The sequence below is a fragment of the Phyllobates terribilis genome, unplaced genomic scaffold (genome assembly GCF_046119375.1).
Source record: "Phyllobates terribilis strain yellow unplaced genomic scaffold, ASM4611937v1 Scaffold_4__5_contigs__length_816908805, whole genome shotgun sequence".
NCBI lineage: Eukaryota > Metazoa > Chordata > Amphibia > Anura > Dendrobatidae > Phyllobates > Phyllobates terribilis.
The window spans coordinates 125,018,371-125,037,757 of record NW_027362764.1 but is presented as its reverse complement, the minus strand read 5'-3'; the positions used below and the strand labels follow the sequence as shown (position 1 = coordinate 125,037,757).

General features: G+C 44.6%; 1 protein-coding gene across 3 annotated transcripts in view; it reads left to right on the top strand.

The window, feature by feature from the left end:
* GALNT11 (polypeptide N-acetylgalactosaminyltransferase 11) overlaps window positions 1–19,387 on the top strand; it is a 136,082-nt gene that overhangs the window by 102,978 nt on the left and 13,717 nt on the right. For all 3 annotated transcript variants that reach the window (XM_073677715.1, XM_073677717.1, XM_073677716.1), the window contains 5 exons: window positions 9,576–9,742; window positions 13,210–13,335; window positions 14,213–14,462; window positions 16,344–16,461; window positions 18,393–18,545. In XM_073677715.1, coding sequence (XP_073533816.1) covers window positions 9,576–9,742; window positions 13,210–13,335; window positions 14,213–14,462; window positions 16,344–16,461; window positions 18,393–18,545 — 814 coding nt within the window. The remainder of the gene's footprint in view (window positions 1–9,575; window positions 9,743–13,209; window positions 13,336–14,212; window positions 14,463–16,343; window positions 16,462–18,392; window positions 18,546–19,387) is intronic.

Here is a 19,387-nt window from a genome sequence, read left to right as displayed (position 1 = left end):
CGGTCTTCCACCTGCACCCAAAGCCTGTCTGGTCATGCCACAAGCTTTCTAACTGCGCAGAAGGGATCCTGCACACCTCCTTACTATGCTGGCAGTAGGGCTCAACGTCATCAGGCGGTTTTTACATTGAAATGTCTGGGAAATGTGAGTCACACAGCTGAGGAGTTGTGGTCAGCTCTGGAGAACCAATTTCATGAATGGTTGTCTCCACTGGACCTGAAACCAGGGAAGGCCGTGTGCGACAATGCTGCAAACCTGGGTGCGGCCCTTCGCCGGGGCAATGTCACACAAGTGCCTTGTATGGCTCACGTGTTGAACCTGGTTGTCCAGCAATTTTTAGCCCACTATCCCAGACTAGATGGCCTTCTGCAGAGGGCACGGTCGCTGTGTGCTCACTTCCGCCGTTCGCATCCCGCAGCTCAGCGACTTACATCCCTACAGAAGTCGTTGGGCCTGCCACTTCACCGGCTAAAATGCGATGTGCCTACCCGGTGGAATTCAACTCTGCACATGTTGCAGCGACTGTGGCAGCACCGACAAGCCCTGGTGCAATACGTTCTGACGTATAGCCTGGGCCAACGAGATTCAGAGGTGGGGCAAATCACGCTGGAGGAGTGGTCTCAGATCAGGGACCTATGCACCCTTCTGCACAGTTTTGAAATGGCGACGAAGATGTTTAGTGCTGACGATGCCATTATCAGCATGACTATTCCGGTGATTTACATGCTGGAGCACATGTTAAACAGAATTCAGAGTCAGGTGGTGGCACAAGAGGAGGTGGAGGAAGTAGAGGAGGAGGAGTTGTATGCGGAAGGGCTAACATCTGCAAGGTCCAGACGGTCGGCAGCACCAAGGCGGCAGGCATGTGAGGGTGGGGGAGATGGTTTTACCAGGGCGCATGGTAGCAGCCAAACTAGTGAGGAAGGTGCAGGAGCCCAGGAAGAAGTGGAGGACGAACTGATGGAAGACTCATCAGATGAGGGAGACCTTGATCACATTTCTGTTGTGCGAGGTTGGGGGGAGAGGACAGAGGAAGGAAGCATGATTGTTACCTCGCCACCAACACAACAGGGACTTGGTGCTCCTGGATGCGCAACACACATGAGTGCCTTCTTGCTGCACTACCTGCAACATGACCCTCGAATTGTGAGAATTAGAAATAATCCTGACTACTGGGTTGCCACACTGTTAGATCCCCGGTACAAAAGTAAATTTGCAGAAATTATTCCTGCCATAGAAAGGGATGCACGCATGCAGGAGTATCAGCAGAGACTGTTGCAGAATCTTACATGTGCTTTTCCACAAAATACCAGTGGTGCACGTAGTGAATCTCACAGTTCCAACTTGCCAACCGTGGGACCGTCAAGTGTTCAGCACTCAAACCGTAACAGAACCACAGTATCTGCTGGTAACATCAATTTGGCGGAATCATTTCACCACTTTTTTAGCCCATCCTTTGCAAGGCCACAGGAGACAAGAAGTCTGACACATAGTCAACGCCTAGAGACGATGGTACAGGAGTATCTCCAAGTAAACATTGAAGCCAAGACTGTGTCACTGGACCCTTGCTCTTTTTGGGCTTCCAATCTGGATAAATGGCCGGAGCTAGCCACTTACGCCTTGGAGATCTTGTCATGCCCCGCAGCCAGCGTTCTGTCTGAACGTGTGTTCAGCGCTGCTGGTGGTGTGCTGACAGATAAGCGCACGCGGCTCTCCACTGATAATGTAGACAGACTCACGTTCATAAAGATGAACAAATCATGGATCCGAAACGACTTTTCTACCCCTGTGTCATCCTGGGGAGAGTAAAAGCTTGATGATTGGTTAAAATCACCCTACCAACCGTTTTAAGCTTTCAAATTACTAATCATGTTTATCTGTATCTTGACTGGAAAATAATTTAGGCTTTGTAGCAGTGTGCAGCACTGATCCTATTAGGCCATCTATAATAAGCTTCACCAGATTTAAAATTAAAAATAATTTTTAGCTGCATCTAGCCCGGAAAATAATTTTGGGGCTCCGAGATGCGCAAGACACATAAGTGCCTTCTTGCTGCACTACCTGCAGCATGACCCTCATATTGTCAGAATTCGAAGTAATCATGACTACTGGGTTGCCACACTCTTAGATCCCCCAAACTTTTCGATCAACCTTTTCATTTTAATAAAGACCAAAAAAATGGTCATTTTTGAAATTATAAGCATTAGCAGGTTGTTAGAAACTGAAATCAAACAGTTTTCAACTCAAAACTTTATTCTAGGTGATGTTACATTTTCACATAGGACCCCTTGTTCGAAAGGAGCTTCTGAACTCTCTCGTCCATTGAATTTGTCAGGTTTTGGATGGTTTCTGCTTCAATTGTTTTGCATGAGGACAGAATACCCTCCCAGAGCTGTTGCTTAGATGTGAACTGCCTCCCGCCATCATAGACACTCCTTTTAATGATGCTCCAAAGGTTCTGAATGGGGTAGAGGTCAGGGGAGCATGGGGGTCACACCATAAGTTTGTCCCCTTTTATGCCCATATCAGCCAGAGATGCAGATGTTTTATGTGCAGCATGAGATGGTGCATTATCATGCAGAAAAATGATCTTGCTGTGAAATACACGGTTCTTCTTCTTGAACCATGGCAGGAAGTGCTGTTTGAGAAAATCCACATACATTATGGAGTTCATCTTTAGCGCCTTCAGGGATCCTAAAGGGACCGACAATCTCTCTCCCCATGATTCCAGCCCAAAACATTACTCCACCTCCTCCTTGTTGGCGCTGTAGCCGTGTTTGCGTGGGGTGTCCATCAACCAGCCATCCTCCACTCCATTCATCTGGACCATCGAGCGCTGCACGGCACTCATCCGTGAACAAAACAGTTTTGAAATCAGTCTTCATGTAATGTTTGGCCCACTGGAGCCGTTTCTGCTTGTGTGAAGTGGATAGAGGAGGTCGACAGGATGGCATATGCACAGCTGCAAACCTCTGAAGGACCCTGCATCTTGTTGTTCGGGGGACGTTGGAGGCACAAGCAGCTTCAAAAACTTGTCTGCTGCTATGACAAGGCTTTTTTGCCGCTGCTGTTTCAACCTGACGTAATTGCCTGTAGGAAAGAGTCCTCAATTTGCCCTTATCAGCACGCACACGTGTGTACTGTGAATCAGCTACATACTTCTTGATTGCCAAGACACTTCATCCTGATCATCGCACAATGTTGATTGTAGTCATGCCTTGACCTAAACACTCCACAATTTGTTGCTTCTCAGCAGCCGACACATCCTTTTTCTTTCCCATTTTGGCAGAAAATGTAGGCTGCTTAATAATGTGAGAGAGCCTTCTTAAGTAGTCTTGCCTTTCATTGGACACACCTGCCAAACTAATTAGCACAGGTGTCTGCAATTGCTTACAGTGATATAAAGAGCCCTGACACACATCACCATCAATGAGTTTAACTGACAAACAAACAAATTCTTCCCTTATCACTCCTAAACACTTTTTGCATAATAATTTGGAACGCGGTGTACATGTGCTTTTCCACAAAACACCAGTGGTTCACGTAGTGAATCTTACAGTTCTAACTTGCCAACCGTGGTCTGTATGGAATTGTTCAATAAAGGGCCCAAAATTAAGATAACATAGATGGGAGAGGTCTCTATGAATAGGAATTCCTAAGTATTTGATACCCTGTGAGGGCCAGGCAAAGGGAAAGTTGGACTGGATGGAATCCTATATGGATTTAGGGAGGGAGACATCGAGGGCCTCAGACTTCGCTGCATTGATTTTAAAATTTTACCATGTAACAAAGTGATCTATTTCAGCCATAACAGCAGGGATGGATATATGTGATTGAGTGATATATACTAGGACATCATCAGCAAATAGAGAGCACTTGTACTCGGTGCCTCCCACCTCAATCCACCTAATATTGGGGTTATGGCGAATTGATGAGAGCAGGTGCTCCGTCACTAGGATGTATAAGAGAGGGGACAGAGGACATCCCTGCCTTGTCCCATTGGTGATTGTGAAAGGTGATGAAAATGTTCTGACGCACCCCCTGGGCCTTGGGACACCCGGAGCCGGACCCTTTTTGGTGGATGCTGGTGGTTGTAGTCTTCGTGGCGGCGATCCGGTTCCGTGGCTCAGGGCGGTCAAACCAGTGGCGGAACTATTTATGTGGTTTTGATGTTTAAATGTCCGACTACGCCACCCGTGGATTGCGGTCAGAGTGAACCGCCGCTACAGGGCAGACCGCTAAGGCTGGTGTTGTGGGTGCAGCAGAGCGTAGCATAACTCCCCACGGGAGGAGTATAGCCTCAGGGCAGTGTATGCGGAGGATGGGAGTGATGGTGCAGGGCAGCAGCAGTAACGACACGGAGTCAGTGATGCAGTTCAGGGCCTTTACTCACAGTTCTTATTATCCAGACCACGTCTGCAGGTAACGGCTGCCCACGTCGTACTGTGCTCACCAGGTGAGGGGCTCAGACAACTCCCAGATAACTTTGGAGCGCTTCACAGGACCCCCTTTGTGTGTCCTTTGTCTGGCCTTTCTTACCAACACTTCTGTCCGGCTGCCTCGGGCCTCCTCTTGGTAAACTTGGCGCCAGTTTCCCTGACCCTATGTGGTGCCTTCCTAGCGGGTGGAGCAAGGGGCTGCGCCACATAAAATGTCAGAGCCTCCGGTTTCTAGCTGAGGGTCGTTTCCTGCCTCCACTAGTTCGGGGACCGGTCTCCCCCTTTGGCCTGACCCCTCCACGCAGGTGGATTCGGGCGTGCGGTGGCGACTCGCCCGTCCGCACCCCTGGGATTCCTTCATTCCTCGTTCCTGGAGCCTTCTCCGCTCCTCTTCCTTCCTTCTCCCTCTTGCAGGCCTGGGCCTCTGTTACTAGGCCCGCCTCCGGAGCAGAGCTCATGCAGAGCCCCTGCTCCCTGCCACTTCTGCTCAGACTTCTCTGCACTGAACTAAGATGGTGCCCACCTTTTATACTCCCTTCTCAATGCACCCAGGAACTGCTTCCTCCCTGCTCCTGCACTGCAGGGTTCCCCTTCCTCAGTGTTCCCTCCCCCCACTCCAGCCAGGGACAGGGACTGTCGTGCCCATCTCAGGGGCATATTGGTCGCCCTGCCCCACGGCAATGTGGTGTAATGCATGCAGGTGTCGGGTCCTGATCCACACTCCATCCTTATCTGAGAGTGAGATATCACACCTCTGGGTGAGGTGCAATACGTCTGTAGCAACCGAGCCCTCGGTGCTACAGTTCCATTTATCTTCAGCCTAGGTGACGTATTGTGATACAGGGCCGTGATTTTGGCTATAAAAGGGTCCCCTAGACCCCTACCCCAAGCTTTTTAAGAGAATCATATATGGCGTGCCAGGAGACTCTATGGAATGCTTTCTCAGCATCCAACGAGAGTATCTACTTACAAATTTTTAACTGCATCTAGCCCAGGAAATACTTTGTGCCTAGTAGCAGTGTCTGCTAGTCAGCGGATTATCCCGGCTGTTAAGCAAGCTACACCACCTGTAGTTTGGACACTTAATTTTTTCAAAGGAAATGCTTCGGGACCACGGGATACTTAGTGAAGAGCATCAGGAGGCACCCCAAGGCATAGGGGCTGGGACTGGCACTAGGATGCCTTGCGGTGGACAGCCGAGCTCGATCCTTATAAAAGCTTTTTAACTGCAGCAGCTTTAGTGGACGCTACTGGAGCTGGAATTACGCGGCTGCTGGCATGAGACTTGCCCTCCAATAGATCCTTGTAAATGGATTTAAAGTGTATTCATTCAAATTAGAGAGACAATTTAAATTAAAAAGCTTAGAGCTGCCTCCACCACAGGGGGGCTCTCTCGACCCACCAGCGGACAGGCACCAGTATTGGGAGAGGGGGGCTGGCCGTCAGGGTTCACCGCGGCTCTGGCACAAACCCGGCGACACGGAGGTGGCACGGGCAGGAGCGGACTGGCCGTCTCGGCTTCTCACTTTTTGGATTTTAGAAGGGCATGACATGCCTATATCTGTGTCTCCCCCTCCTTTTACTCCTCCACCTCTTTTCTTTTCGCATGACTATATGTACTTGTCACTTTTCCATGTGTTAGTTGTGTCTTCTGAGCAGTTTGTCAGCTTTTGGACACCTTTGAAGGTGTTTTCTATGTGTTTCTATGTGTTTTTGTTTGCCTGCCATTGGTTTTAACGGTGTTCGAAGGTGTTCGACGAACAGTTCGGCGAACACACGGGTGTTCGACGAACCGAACCGAACTCGAACACTACGGGGGTGGCTCAACACTACCACCTATACCTGACAGTGAAATTACCTTGGAGGGTTCAACCATAACTCCCAACAGCAAGTTCGTGCCTTGGGGTCATATTTGACACAGAACTTTCCTTTATTCCATATATCCGATCACTCACTCGCTCTTGTCACCTGCATCTTAAAAACATCTCCAGAATCCAACCTTTTCTCACCTTTGAAACTGCTAAAACGCTTACTGTTGCTCTTATTCACTACTGCAATTCTCTTCTGATCGGTCTCCCTCTTACCAAACCTTCTCCTCTCCTATCCGTCCTGAATGCTGCAGCCAGGGTCGTATTTCTGTCCAGCCGCTTCACCGATGCCTCCATCTTGTGCCAGTCGTTACACTGGTTGCCCATTTGCTTCAGGGTCCAATATAAACTCATCACTCTCACCCACAAAGCTCTCCATTCTGCAAATGACCTAAGACTAACAGCCCCCATAATCCGAACCTCGCACCTCCGTCTCCAAGACTTCTCTTGTGCTGCGCCAGTTCTCTGGAATGCTCTACCCCAGACAATCCGACTGATGCCTAGCCACCACGTTTTCAAGCGCGCTTTAAAAACCCATCTCTTTAAAAAAGCCTACCACCTCAACTACTCAGTAAACTATCTTTCCCCTGTTCTACTATTCATCAGTCTCCACATCCTCCATGCACACGATAACTGTACTCAATACTTGATTATTGCACTTAAACATACTGGCTGATGACCGGATCATGCAGCTTTATATGAAAATCCCTATTTATTATAATTTCTAGACCTGAAATAACAAGCACTTTTCACCTATTGTGTCCCCCCATTTCCTTGTAGATTGTAAGGTTGCGAGCAGGGACCTCACTCCTAATGTAACTGTTTAAACTGTCTTATCTTGTATTGAATTTATTGTTTGACATGTCCCCGCTTAATTGTAAAGTGCTGCGGAATATGTTGGTTCATAATAAATAAAAAAATATTATTATTATCCTGCACAGACTTGCTGTAACCAAGAGCAGGACTGCAATATGGCAGTAAAGCCACGTCCTAAAAAGTGCAATATCCTACTTCCTAAAAAGTGCAATATATATATAATATTAAGGACAATTTAGTTATTAGGAAAACCTCTTTAAAGCTCTCCAGTTTTTTTTATTTATCCCAGCATTTTGTGACGACAGTACAGACTGGTAGAAGTTGAACTCCATTTCAGAGAGTATTTTAGTATCCTATCTTCTACCTTCTTTAAACAGTTTTTGTTCTTTGAACAAGTGCAGTAGTTGTGCAGCCACACAATTTGTATAGTTCTAGTGAAGTTGAATAGGTTTTTAGGGCCAAAAGTTCAGTGGCAGAAGCACCTTGATTTTGCTTAAAGGGACATTCACAGGATATACTCTTTTACCTTGAGGCAACTAGCTGATGGCTTGTGTTCTTTTTTTTGTTTGTTTTTTTTTCTTTAGGCATTGTAAAAAAATGATTAAATCAGCCATAGACCGTAAGTTATATAACTTACTAATGTAATTCTATAAGCTCATGTCCCCCCATCTATCCTGCAGCTCTGTCCCAGTCCCGTCGCTTTGCTTACAGTCACAGGACCATTTCCTATGTCGGCATGTGACTGGGTCAGTGTGTGAAGGGGTCTGGTTTATTGCTTAGTTTAATAGCTAAGCCAGCCCACTTGTCCGTCTTTGCTTTGGCTGTGACAAAGAAAGGGGCTGGCTTAGTTACTGATGCTTATTTTCTGTGGAAATCCCTTTAAATTGTTTGTCTGTCCTTCATTAAAAACTCTACAGACACTGTGGATGGGGTGAAAATTACAAAATGATGATATTCACCTGTTTACACCCCTGTGGATACAGCGTAGGCTGTGCCAATGGTCTGCGGCAGCACCAGGATTTCACCATTCTTCTGTCGCAGGACCACTGAGGGCTATATCTGGCTGCGGAGGTCAGGAGCCTAAAATGGCATGTTATCAGAAAAATGCCCAATGATGCACTGTTCTGGTCACTTGACTGTTGCAGCCAGTCATTAGCCTTTGCAGTCCTGTACCAGAAGAACGGTGACCTTGTGGCTTCCATTGTTCGCACAGACCAACAGAGAGGCCTGCGTTGGATTGACAGCAGGTGGGTGTACATCATTTTGTTATATTCACCCCCATCCATGGTGCCTGCTGACTTTAGGGTAGACTGTAAAACTCATTTAAGTGTTCCAATTTAATAGATACTTACATGACTCCTCTTTTCTTTATGGATGACACTACATAAAACCTTAGTTAGACGACTTAATAAGGCTGACCCAATGAGCAAAATAACCTTTTGGAGTACTGTCTCCATTTCAGCTGATTTATCCAATTATTGATTACAGCAGATACAATGGGTTCTCCTATCTATAGGATGGGTCATCAATATCAGATCGGTGCGGGTCTGACACCCGATACTGCCACCTGTCGGCTGTTATAAGTTTTGGCTGCCAGATGTATACATCATTGTTTACATATGGTTGGAGTTACTAGCAGATATTCGGTGGGGGTGCCGGGTGTCAGACCTCCACTGATCTCATATTGATGACAAATCCGGACGATAGGTTATCAATATCATATGCACAGAGAACCCATTAAATAGTAAAAATTGACGTGAAATAACCTGGTGCTCATCAGTCATGTAGTGTATCATGTACACGCGGTGCACCTATAAGAATGGATACTTGTGTTCTGCATTTTTAGGGCTTATCAATGTGACAGGATACAACAGCTGAGTATCACATGTCAGCGGCACATTCCACACTTATATAATCTATACATCCTTTACAGCAGCTGCTTCTTCTGATAAATTCCTACCCAAACATCTGCAGTGTATTTTTAGTGCAATTTGCCCATTACATTTTTGTGGTGTAACCTCTTTGACCCACAATTTGCAACCCAGACCCCACCATGAAAGACACAATCCTTTCTATAGAAATCCCAAGTGGAAGTATAAATGGCTTTGAGTGTAGTTATAAATGGAATGTTACAGTTTTAGCTTTGTTACCAGAAGCTCCAGTGTTACTGACATGAGGCTTTGTTTGCGGATTTGCTTTATGCTGGTTCTGTTGCAGATTACTGTGGGTTTATTTGCAGAATAAATGTGAACTACCCATGCTTATTCCCGCCCGTATGTTACCCCAAAATTAAAAAACATTTGTTAATGTGAAGTATTGTGTCTATAGATCTCCCCCTATACTAAGGTAGAAAAAGACTAGCGGGTTCTGTCAAAAGTTGAAAATGGTAATTATGTATTTTAGCTTTGTTTCTAACTGACTTCCTTCATTAACATTATGTTTGTTTTTGCAGATGTGCTAAAAAGATTTACCCCACAGAACTACCCCTCGCCAGCATTGTGATCTGCTTCTACAATGAAGCCTTTTCTGCTCTTCTGAGAACCGTTCATAGCGTGTTAGACCGCACGCCGCCCAATCTTCTACAGGAGATCATACTTGTGGACGATAACAGTGATCTAGGTGAGAACTGCCATAGGGATGTGACGCTTAGTTAGCAGTCACATTCTGTTAACAATATTAAATCATATAAACTATGGTACAAAAGCCTTCTGCATTAAACAGGAAGCATGAGTCTAGTATTAGGCCTAGTGGGCAGTGTGAAAATTGCAATATTTATTTTCATGTATAATATGTGTGTATGCATGTATGTATGAGTGTACACGTACGTACATACATATAAATCTTGCAATTTTCACACTGCCCACTAGGCCTAATACTAGACTCATGCTTCCTGTTTAATACAGAAGGCTTTTCAGCAATCTCATTATGATCACAGACATGTTTCCAATGAGACCTAACACCTCTAACACAGAGTAAATGACATAGGATCCACTTTTCACAATTGGTATTAGTCACAGCTCACCTCCTCTTGTACTATTACTGACAACACCTCTATATGCAGTAAATAACTTAGGATCAGGTTTTCACAATATGTGATATCACAGCTTACCTTCTCCCCCTTAACAATGATTGCTAACACCTCTAGACACAGTGAATAACACCGGATCCACTTTTCACAATTTCTGTTAGTCACAGCTCACCTCCTCCGGTACAATGACTGATAGCTCCTTTATATACAGTAGATAACACAGGTTCCATCATTCACAATAGGCGATGTCACAGCTCACCTCCTCCTACACCCTTTACAATGACCTTTGCACAGATCTGAGCATCGTCTATAGAAGCGAATATTCTACTGCAGCTAATGTTCATGTGAAGAGCAGGAAGCAGGAGTCTAATATTAAGCCTAGTGGCCATTGTGATAATTGCATTAATTTTAGCAAGTGATATGAAGAAAATATTATCAAACATTTTTATAAAATACATTTACAAAAAAACCCTGATTTTAACAATAGGTCAGTTTTTGATGATGTCTTCCCTTTCAGATATTTTTACTTTATTTTGTCAATTATCACATTTATTAAGCACTAAAAATACCTTGGTCAGTACAGATAGTGTAATGCTGTCACTCTGACGATCCTTTATTATCTGGTCATGTTTAGTGCTTGATGATAATCTGGTTGGAATATTTTGTACAATAATTAGAAGATATGACGTTATCCTGAATGTTTTTGTCCATTGTGTGTCCTCGCTTACAGCTGCACAAGCCCCAGAGACAGAGAATAATCAGCAGCTGCTCAGTAGGTGGAGGTCAGCCTGATGACCACCCGTGTGGGGCTTTGTGGCCTCTGGGTCTTATGCACTTAGGTGACGGGCACATGCAAACAGCTGAACAGAATAGGGCTGCCATACAGGTACATGAGCCCTTTACTACACAGAGAGGGACTCATTTATCAAAGCTTTTACGCCAGTATTCTGGTGTGAAAAGCTTTGAAAAGTCACAGCATTTTGGCAGAACTCGAGGCTGCGCCAACATTTTGAGACTTTTAGCATTCTCACGCCATTTTTGCACATTGTGGGACGGAGATTTGTTTGCTATGCCACAACTGTTACTCCAATCCCCGCTGCACACACGGAGGCGCACGTCACTTATCAGATGCTCCTGGTTCTTAAAAATGCACAACCCCCTAATGAATCAGGAGCCTCGCTCTCCACCCCGGCCCTCTCATTAAAACTGACATAAAGATCACCAATCTCTGGCACAGATTTTCTTTTTGGATGAAAATATCCGTAATAAAAAAAAAAAAAAAGTCATTGGCCGTGTGCACTGCCATACACGTTTTGTACCCTCGTTGTGGCCCACCATCACAAATCCTTTTTGCACTTAGTGTTATTCTCAACTTCTTTAATGTCTAAAATTGCAAAGGTGAATGAGAAAACAAACAAAATTGCCATTTACTTTTTATTAAAAATCCTTCAATATCAAAAACAGAGATAAAAAATGTTTACTTTTATTGTTTACTGCTCATTGCCTACGTTACCAGCCATTTATGCCATGTATCAGACGTGGCCGGTCTCCTAGGCAAAGAGTGCAACGCTTGCAAGCTCTTTTCTCTAGAGCTTGTAAGCACTGCTCTGAAGCTGGTCAGATCGCTGAATCTCCGGCCTTCTTCGGTGAACGTGCACTCCTCTGATGGTACAGAGATAAAGCTGCCTCTGCTTTCACAGCTCAGTCTAGCTCCCCAACCATGCCACTGCTCCAAATTGTCAATGTAAATCAGGAGGGCACTGTTCCCTGGAAATTAGGAAGCCGGGAGGCAGGAGAGCGGAGCGCACCTAAATCTAATTCTTGAGACATTCTTTCAATAAATTAATCCGTTTCACCTTTAAAGATCTGTCCACTCAGTCCAACTGAGGGTGTTCCCCCAACTTCGCCAAGAAAAAGATGTTTCATGTCCTCATTTTCCCTATAACTGCTCATTGCATTCAATAGGTAACCATATAATGCTAGGTTGTGTCCGATCTCCCAGTGTTACAGCATGGCCTTTCTTCTCCAGGAGGAAGGGTTGTCCTAATGGGACATATTTGTCACTATGTGTTGATACTGTTTCTTAAAGCCCCCGTCACACTAAGCGAGATCGCTAGCGAGATCGCTGCTGAGTCACAAGTTTTGTGACGCAACAGCGACCTCAGTAGCGATCTCGTTACGTTTGACACTTAGCAGCGACCAGGCCCCTGCTGTGAGATCGCTGGTCGTGTCGGAAAGGTCTGGACATTTCTTTGATCGTTGAGGCCCCGCTGGGTAGCGTGTATCAGTGTGTTTGACACCTTACCAACGACCTTGTTGACGACTCAGACACAGAAACACATAGGCGTGCATCGTTATACAGATCGTTACGGGTCGCCGCATCGCTGCTGCGTCGTTGGGAAGATCTGACTGTTTGACATCTCACCAGCGACCACATAGCGACGCAGCAACGATCCCTGACAGGTCGTATCGTTGTCCTGATCGCTGTAGCGTTGCTTAGTGTGACGGGGCCTTAAGGGATCAGATGAGATAAGAAAGCCGTGGCCACTCTTGTCCATGGGTTATGCCTCGGTTTACAGCTAAGTGATATTTTTCTAATTGCATACAGCCCCTTTCATTAGTACACCTTCTGCTCTGCTACCACTACATCTTATTAGGGATTTGGTTATTTCCAGATTACATTCTGGATTAAAGCCGGCCATATACTGGCTGTCAGTCGAATGGTGCTTCCGCCGATCGTTAGTCCGGCTGCCATCTCTGCAGTCTCTCCCATACACAGGAGCGCTCACTCGACTGAGCGCTCTCTTGTTCTCTATGAGAACGTCACTGATGGACATCTCTGCCAGCGACTTATCTCTGGGTGAACAAAGTGATCGGCAGTCACAGACAATCTTTCCCAACCAACAACCGACGCCCCCATACACATCAGTCGTACTCTTCAGTATTGTTGGGTTGGCTGATGGGTATGGGGACCTTAAGACTATTTTTGACTGATGCCGGATTAGCTGTACTTTCAGCTCCTGGTGAATGCACTATGTTAAAAAAAATCCTTTGGTAGGTGATCTGAAGGAGCCATTGGAGGATTACATTAAGGAAAGCCTACCCAACAAGGTGAAACTGGTGAGAAACAAACAGAGGGAAGGACTTATTCGAGGAAGGATGGTTGGAGCTTCTCATGCGACTGGTAAGAATGTTTTAGACCAATCACTTGTCATTGCCAGCCTGACTATCGGGAATGATCACTGGGAAAATCTGTGACTGGCCTTTAGTGTCACCTTACTGAGCTTTCACGTTAATGGCTTTCTGTGAAATATATGGCTGGTCGGGGTCTGACCAGAGCAAGAGGGATTTTTGTTAGTGGCTCTGTACTCTGGCTAATTGGGTGGGGGGGGGGAGTAAGGAGAGGGTCACCTGCTATGCCCATATGCCCTAATGGACCCAAATTCAAAGGTGCAAGCATGTAAAGTGTAGAAAGGAAAGAGACAATTGCTTTGAGCATATTACTGGCTCATATTAGTGGTTGTCCTGTTTGTTGTGAATTTTACTATTTGATTTAAGTAAAATTTCTTTAAGGAATTATTCTGTTTTTCATATTGATGACCTTGATGTAGGACATCAATATTAGATTGATGGGGGCCCCGACTCTTGACACTCCATTAATCAGCTGTTTGATGAGGCTGTAGCAACCTCGTGAGATGGTCTCTTCCATGGGTACTTACAGGTGCTATACTTGATGAACAAATAAATTCACAGGACCCCGGTCCAGCAGCTAGGTCACTAGTCCGTGGCCGCTGGATGGGAGCCCTGCGAACAATGACGCTACACCAGGCCAGCTAACCAGGAGGAGTCGGGGGTTGCCAGAATGTACCCAGGGCTCCTGTCCAACGGCTACAGACTATTGACATGGCCGTTGGACCAAGGTTCTGCAAATTGATTTGCTCATTTCTTCCTTTAACCACTACAATTTTGCCCTCTGTGTGTGATTATATACGTGGGAAATATTTCTAGTAGTTTTTTATGTTCTCCCCACCTTACAGATACCATTTCTCTTCTTCTTTCAGGTGATGTCCTGGTGTTTCTGGACAGTCACTGTGAGGTCAATGAGATGTGGTTACAGCCTCTACTCACTCCCATCAAGGAAAATCCCAAGACTGTGGTGTGTCCAGTCATTGACATCATCAGCGCTGACACCCTAATGTACAGCTCATCCCCTGTGGTGCGTGGTGGATTTAATTGGGGTCTGCACTTTAAATGGGACCCGGTGCCTATGTCTGAGCTTGGAGGTCCTGATGGATTTTCTGCTCCATTTCGGTAATGGTTTAATATTTGGTCAGTTATTTTGCACGCAGAAATTTTAGAATAATCTTTATAGAGAAATTAGGATTCCGCTCTGATTTACAGAAAGCCAACTCCTGAATAAAATGCAGCGACGTCTGGCGTTTACTGTTGTGGTTAAACCCCTAAATTTGTTTTCCACATAAGAAGCGTTCTCATCGGGTTTCTTGGTATTTTGCGTCCCATATCGGATACAAACAGGACTCCGCAGCCCAGGGGTCTCGTAGCAAACGTCTGGCCAGATGTCAATGTGAAGACTTGACCTGGCTCTTTGTATCTGTAATGTAAAGGATTCATTTGACCAAGAAATGGATTTGAGTCTTATTAGCTGGATTGTTTATTGGAAAATGTTATGCGGTTTTGTTGGCGGCGTATCTGTAGTGCTGTAAATTCACTGCTGCAATATGGAAGTGATTTTTTTTTTTAACTGAGCAGCGCAAAAAATTCTTCCCAGAAGTCCTCAACACGTGAAGGTCATCTGGTCTTTATCCACCTTACAATTACAATGAAAGTAATAATAGTAAAAAACTAAGTCTTTGGTACTGTTGTTGGCACATGGAAAAGAAATTATATGTTATGCACAAGTTTTAGAGGATCCAACGCTGTACCGGAATACTATAAATGTGGGTCATGTCGTCATTTAGTGTTATTTTCATCAATATCTACTATTTACGGGATGGATGAAAGATGTATAATTCTTGGGGGGTCCAGCTGCTGAGACCTTCACCCATCTCTAGAACTAAGGAATCAAAGTGAGTGAATGAGACAGTAGTGACCATGTGCGACCACCAAGCCTATAGGCCGTGAATGGAGTGGTGGTCGCACATGCTCACTACTGCTCCACTCACACATTTGCTATAGGGTTACACTGACATTTTCATTCAGGAACTTCATTCTTGAAGCAGTGGCAGAGCTGAGTATCGTTCAGTATTTGATAAGAAGCATTTCTGTCTCCTCTTATGATACAAATACAGTCCTTATGCCTTCATTAAAGGGACTACATGTGACTGCTTTCTTCCATAAACGACACCACCCTTGCCCACGGGCTGTGTACAGACACTGGAGCTCACTTGCTCTTGAATGGGACAAAGGGGCAATTTCTGGAAAAAAAGCTAGGATATTAAAGTGCATGTATCATCAGAAATTGAACATTTTTAAATCCAGTTTTTGTGTTGTAAATGTATTTTTAACACATTTTGGCAATGTTTTATTTTTCTTTCCATGTCAAAATCTGTATTAAAAACCCAAAATTAGAAATATTGCTATTTTTACAACACTGACCACTGAGTCTATTTTTAACTCTAATGCCTTGTCCTTTCAGGAAGCATTTTCAGCAGGTTCATTATCATCAGAGGCAGGATTACAATGACAGATAACACCTCTATACAGGGCTGATAATACAGGATCCACCAATCACAATAGGCGATGTCACAGCAGACCCTGCTCTCCCTCCTTTTATAATAACCTTTGCACACGCTCATTAGATGCTTCAATACACAACATGAGGTCTGTGTCAGTCTATTGTTGCTAATGTACATGTGTATTTTCTAAAAGAAAAGGAAGCTGGTGTCTAAAAAAAAATATATATGTCTGAGTGGCCAGAATGAAAATTGGAATATGAAAGATTTCTAATATAGATTATGATATAGAGAAAAAAACCTTGCCAAAAATTATTTTTTTTTTACATTTAACACAAAAACGTAATTTCATTATTTTCTGATAACACATTCCCTTAAAGTCCTAAAAAACCCTTTTAACATTTTGATTTGTCTTCTGGTCCAAATCCTATATAAATGCTGTTTGTGCATTAGATCTTGACATAACACACTGTTTATGTTCATTTCTCCTATATTGCAGCTCTCCCACCATGGCTGGAGGACTTTTCGCAATGGATAGACAGTATTTTAACACACTGGGGCAATATGACAGTGGCATGGACATTTGGGGTGGAGAAAACCTGGAGATATCATTTCGGGTAACTATAGAAAACATTTGGAGTACTGCTATATAGCTAGATAAACTTTTATTCTTGTTGGGATTTTTTTTTCATTTATACCCATCCCTGCTTACTACATAAAGCTTCCTCTTCACCTAATAGAAGCATAATCATTTACATCACATTTTCCCCACTTATGGCATATGTGTGTTTTCCTTATATAGGCTTCATGTATTCTGCACTTACCTCTCTAGAGCCCTGTATCCCCCGTATTATGTATCACCCACTCAGCTGCTCTGCTCCTCATAGTAACAGTAGCTCTCGTACTATGTATCAGTCACTATACTGCTCTCTGCTCCTTGTAGTAAAGGTAGCCCCTTTATTATGTATTAGTCACTAAGCTGCTCTCTGCTCCTCATAGTAACGGTAGCCCCCGTATTATGTATCAGTAAGCTGCTCTCTGCTCCTCATAGTAGCGGTAGCCCCGTATTATGTTTCAGCCACCAAGCTGCTCTCTGCTCCTCGTAGTAATGGTAGCCCCCGTATTATGTATCAGCCACTAAGCTGCTCTCTGCTCCTCGTAGTAACGGTAGCCCCCAGATTATATATCAGCCACTAAGCTGCTCTCTGTTCCTCGTAGTAACGGTATCCCTCGTATTATGTATCACTAAGCTGCTCTCTGCTCCTCGTAGTAACGGTATCCCTCGTATTATGTATCACTAAGATGCTCTCTGCTCCTCATAGTAACGGTAGCCCACGTATTATGTATCAGCCACTAAGCTGCTCTCTGCTCCTCGTAGTAACGGTATCCCCCATATTATGTATCACTAAGCTGCTCTCTGCTCCTCGTAGTAACGGTAGTCCCCGTATTATGTATCAGTCATTAAGCTGCTCTCTGCTCCTCGTAGTAACAGTAGCCCCCGTATTATGTATCAGTAAGCTGCTCTCTGCTCCTCGTAGTAACGATATCCCCCGTATTATGTATCCGTAAGATGCTCTCTGCTCCTCATAGTAACGGTCTCCCCCGTATTATGTATCAGTCACTAAACTGCTCTCTGCTCCTCTTAGTAACGGTAGCCCCCGTATTGTATAAGAGGAGCAGAGAGCAGTTTAGTGACTGATACATCATACAGGGGCCACCGTATCAGTCACTAAACTGCTCTCTGCTCCTCTTATACAATACGGGGGCTACCGTTACTAAGAGGAGCAGAGAGCAGTTTAGTGACTGATCCATAATACGGGGGCGACCGTTACTACGAGGAGCAGAGAGCAGCTTAGTGACTGATACATAATACGGGGGCTACCGTTACTATGAGGAGGAGAGCGCGGCCTAGCGGCTGATATACAATACGGGGGCTACCTTTACTATCAGCCACTAGGCTGCTCTCTCCTCCTCGTAGTAATGGTAGCCCCCGTATTATTATGTATCAGTCACTAAGCTGCTCTCTGCTCCTCGTAGTAATGGTAGCCCCCATATTATGTATTAGTCACTAAGCTGCTCTCTGCTCCTCGTAGTAATGGTAGCTCCCGTATTATGTATCAGTCACTAAGCTGCTCTCTGCTCCTCGTAGTAACGGTAGCCCCCGTATTATGTATTAGTCACTAAGCTGCTCTCTGCTCCTCCTAGTAATGGTAGCCCCCGTATTATGTATTAGTCACTAAGCTGCTCTCTGCTCCTCGTAGTAATGGTAGCCCCCGTATTATGTATTAGTCACTAAGCTGCTCTCTGCTCCTCGTAGTAATGGTAGCCCCCGTATTATGTACAGACACTAAGCTGCTCTCTGCTCCTCTTAGTAACTGTATAGTCTATGGTCCCATTCGCACAGACTTTCCTGTTTGGCCGCAGCAGGGGATCTTGCCCATCCAATGCTTATTACAAGCCTTTTTCTATCTTTATTCATTTGTTAGTTGTCTGGAAAGTCATTTCATATATAGACACAGGTTTTAATGATATTGTCTATTTTGTTCAGATCTGGATGTGTGGAGGAAGCCTTCTCATCGTACCTTGTTCAAGGGTTGGGCATATATTCCGGAAAAGACGTCCATATGGATCACCTGGTGGCCATGACACTATGGCTCACAATTCCCTAAGACTGGCCCATGTATGGATGGATGACTACAAGGTATTTGCTATTTCTATTGTATTTACTTTCCTTTTTCTTACATCATGAAACTGGTCCTGTGGCCGGAGGCTGGCCTCACTCTCTGAACCATTAGTTGACCGGTTGCTGCCTCTTTTCGTCCCCTCTATGGCTGCTGAGAACATTGCAGAGGTCTGCTCACACTAAAAAATTGTACCATTCTATGAAGTCACATAATAAAACGTAGCAGAATGATAAGCAGGAGAGAAAATGTTCCACAATTACACATGGTAGCACCTCCTCCATACAGTGAAATGAAAAAGTAAGTGAACCCTGGATTTCTGCATTGATTACTAATTAACAATGGTTCGATTGTTATTTAAGTCACAATTATAGACAAACACAATGTAACTAAACTAATAACACACCAACCATTGTACCATTCATGTCTCTTATTGAACACATGGAGTAAACCTTCACCGTGCATAAAGGAAAGGAAAGCGAACTACTGCATGTAATAATTGATAATAATCCCCTTTTAGCAGCATTCAACCTCGCCAAACGTTTCCTAAACTGCAAACCAGATTTGTACAAAGTTGAGATTGAATTCTGGGATGGCTTTTCCCTGCAAATGTATTTTAGATCATTACCATTTCTAGGATAACTTGCACATTCTTCGGCAATGCCACAGCTCTACAGGGTTAAGGTCAGGACTAGGTCATTGCAAAACACAAATCTTTTCTTCATCCATTCTTTAGTTAATTAACTTGTGTGCTCTGCATTATTGTCTTGTTGCTTCACCCAACGTTGGGGTGATAGACTGCTGCTCTTAGATTCGCCTATAAAATATTTTCATAGACCAATGATCGCAAGGCATTCGCAAA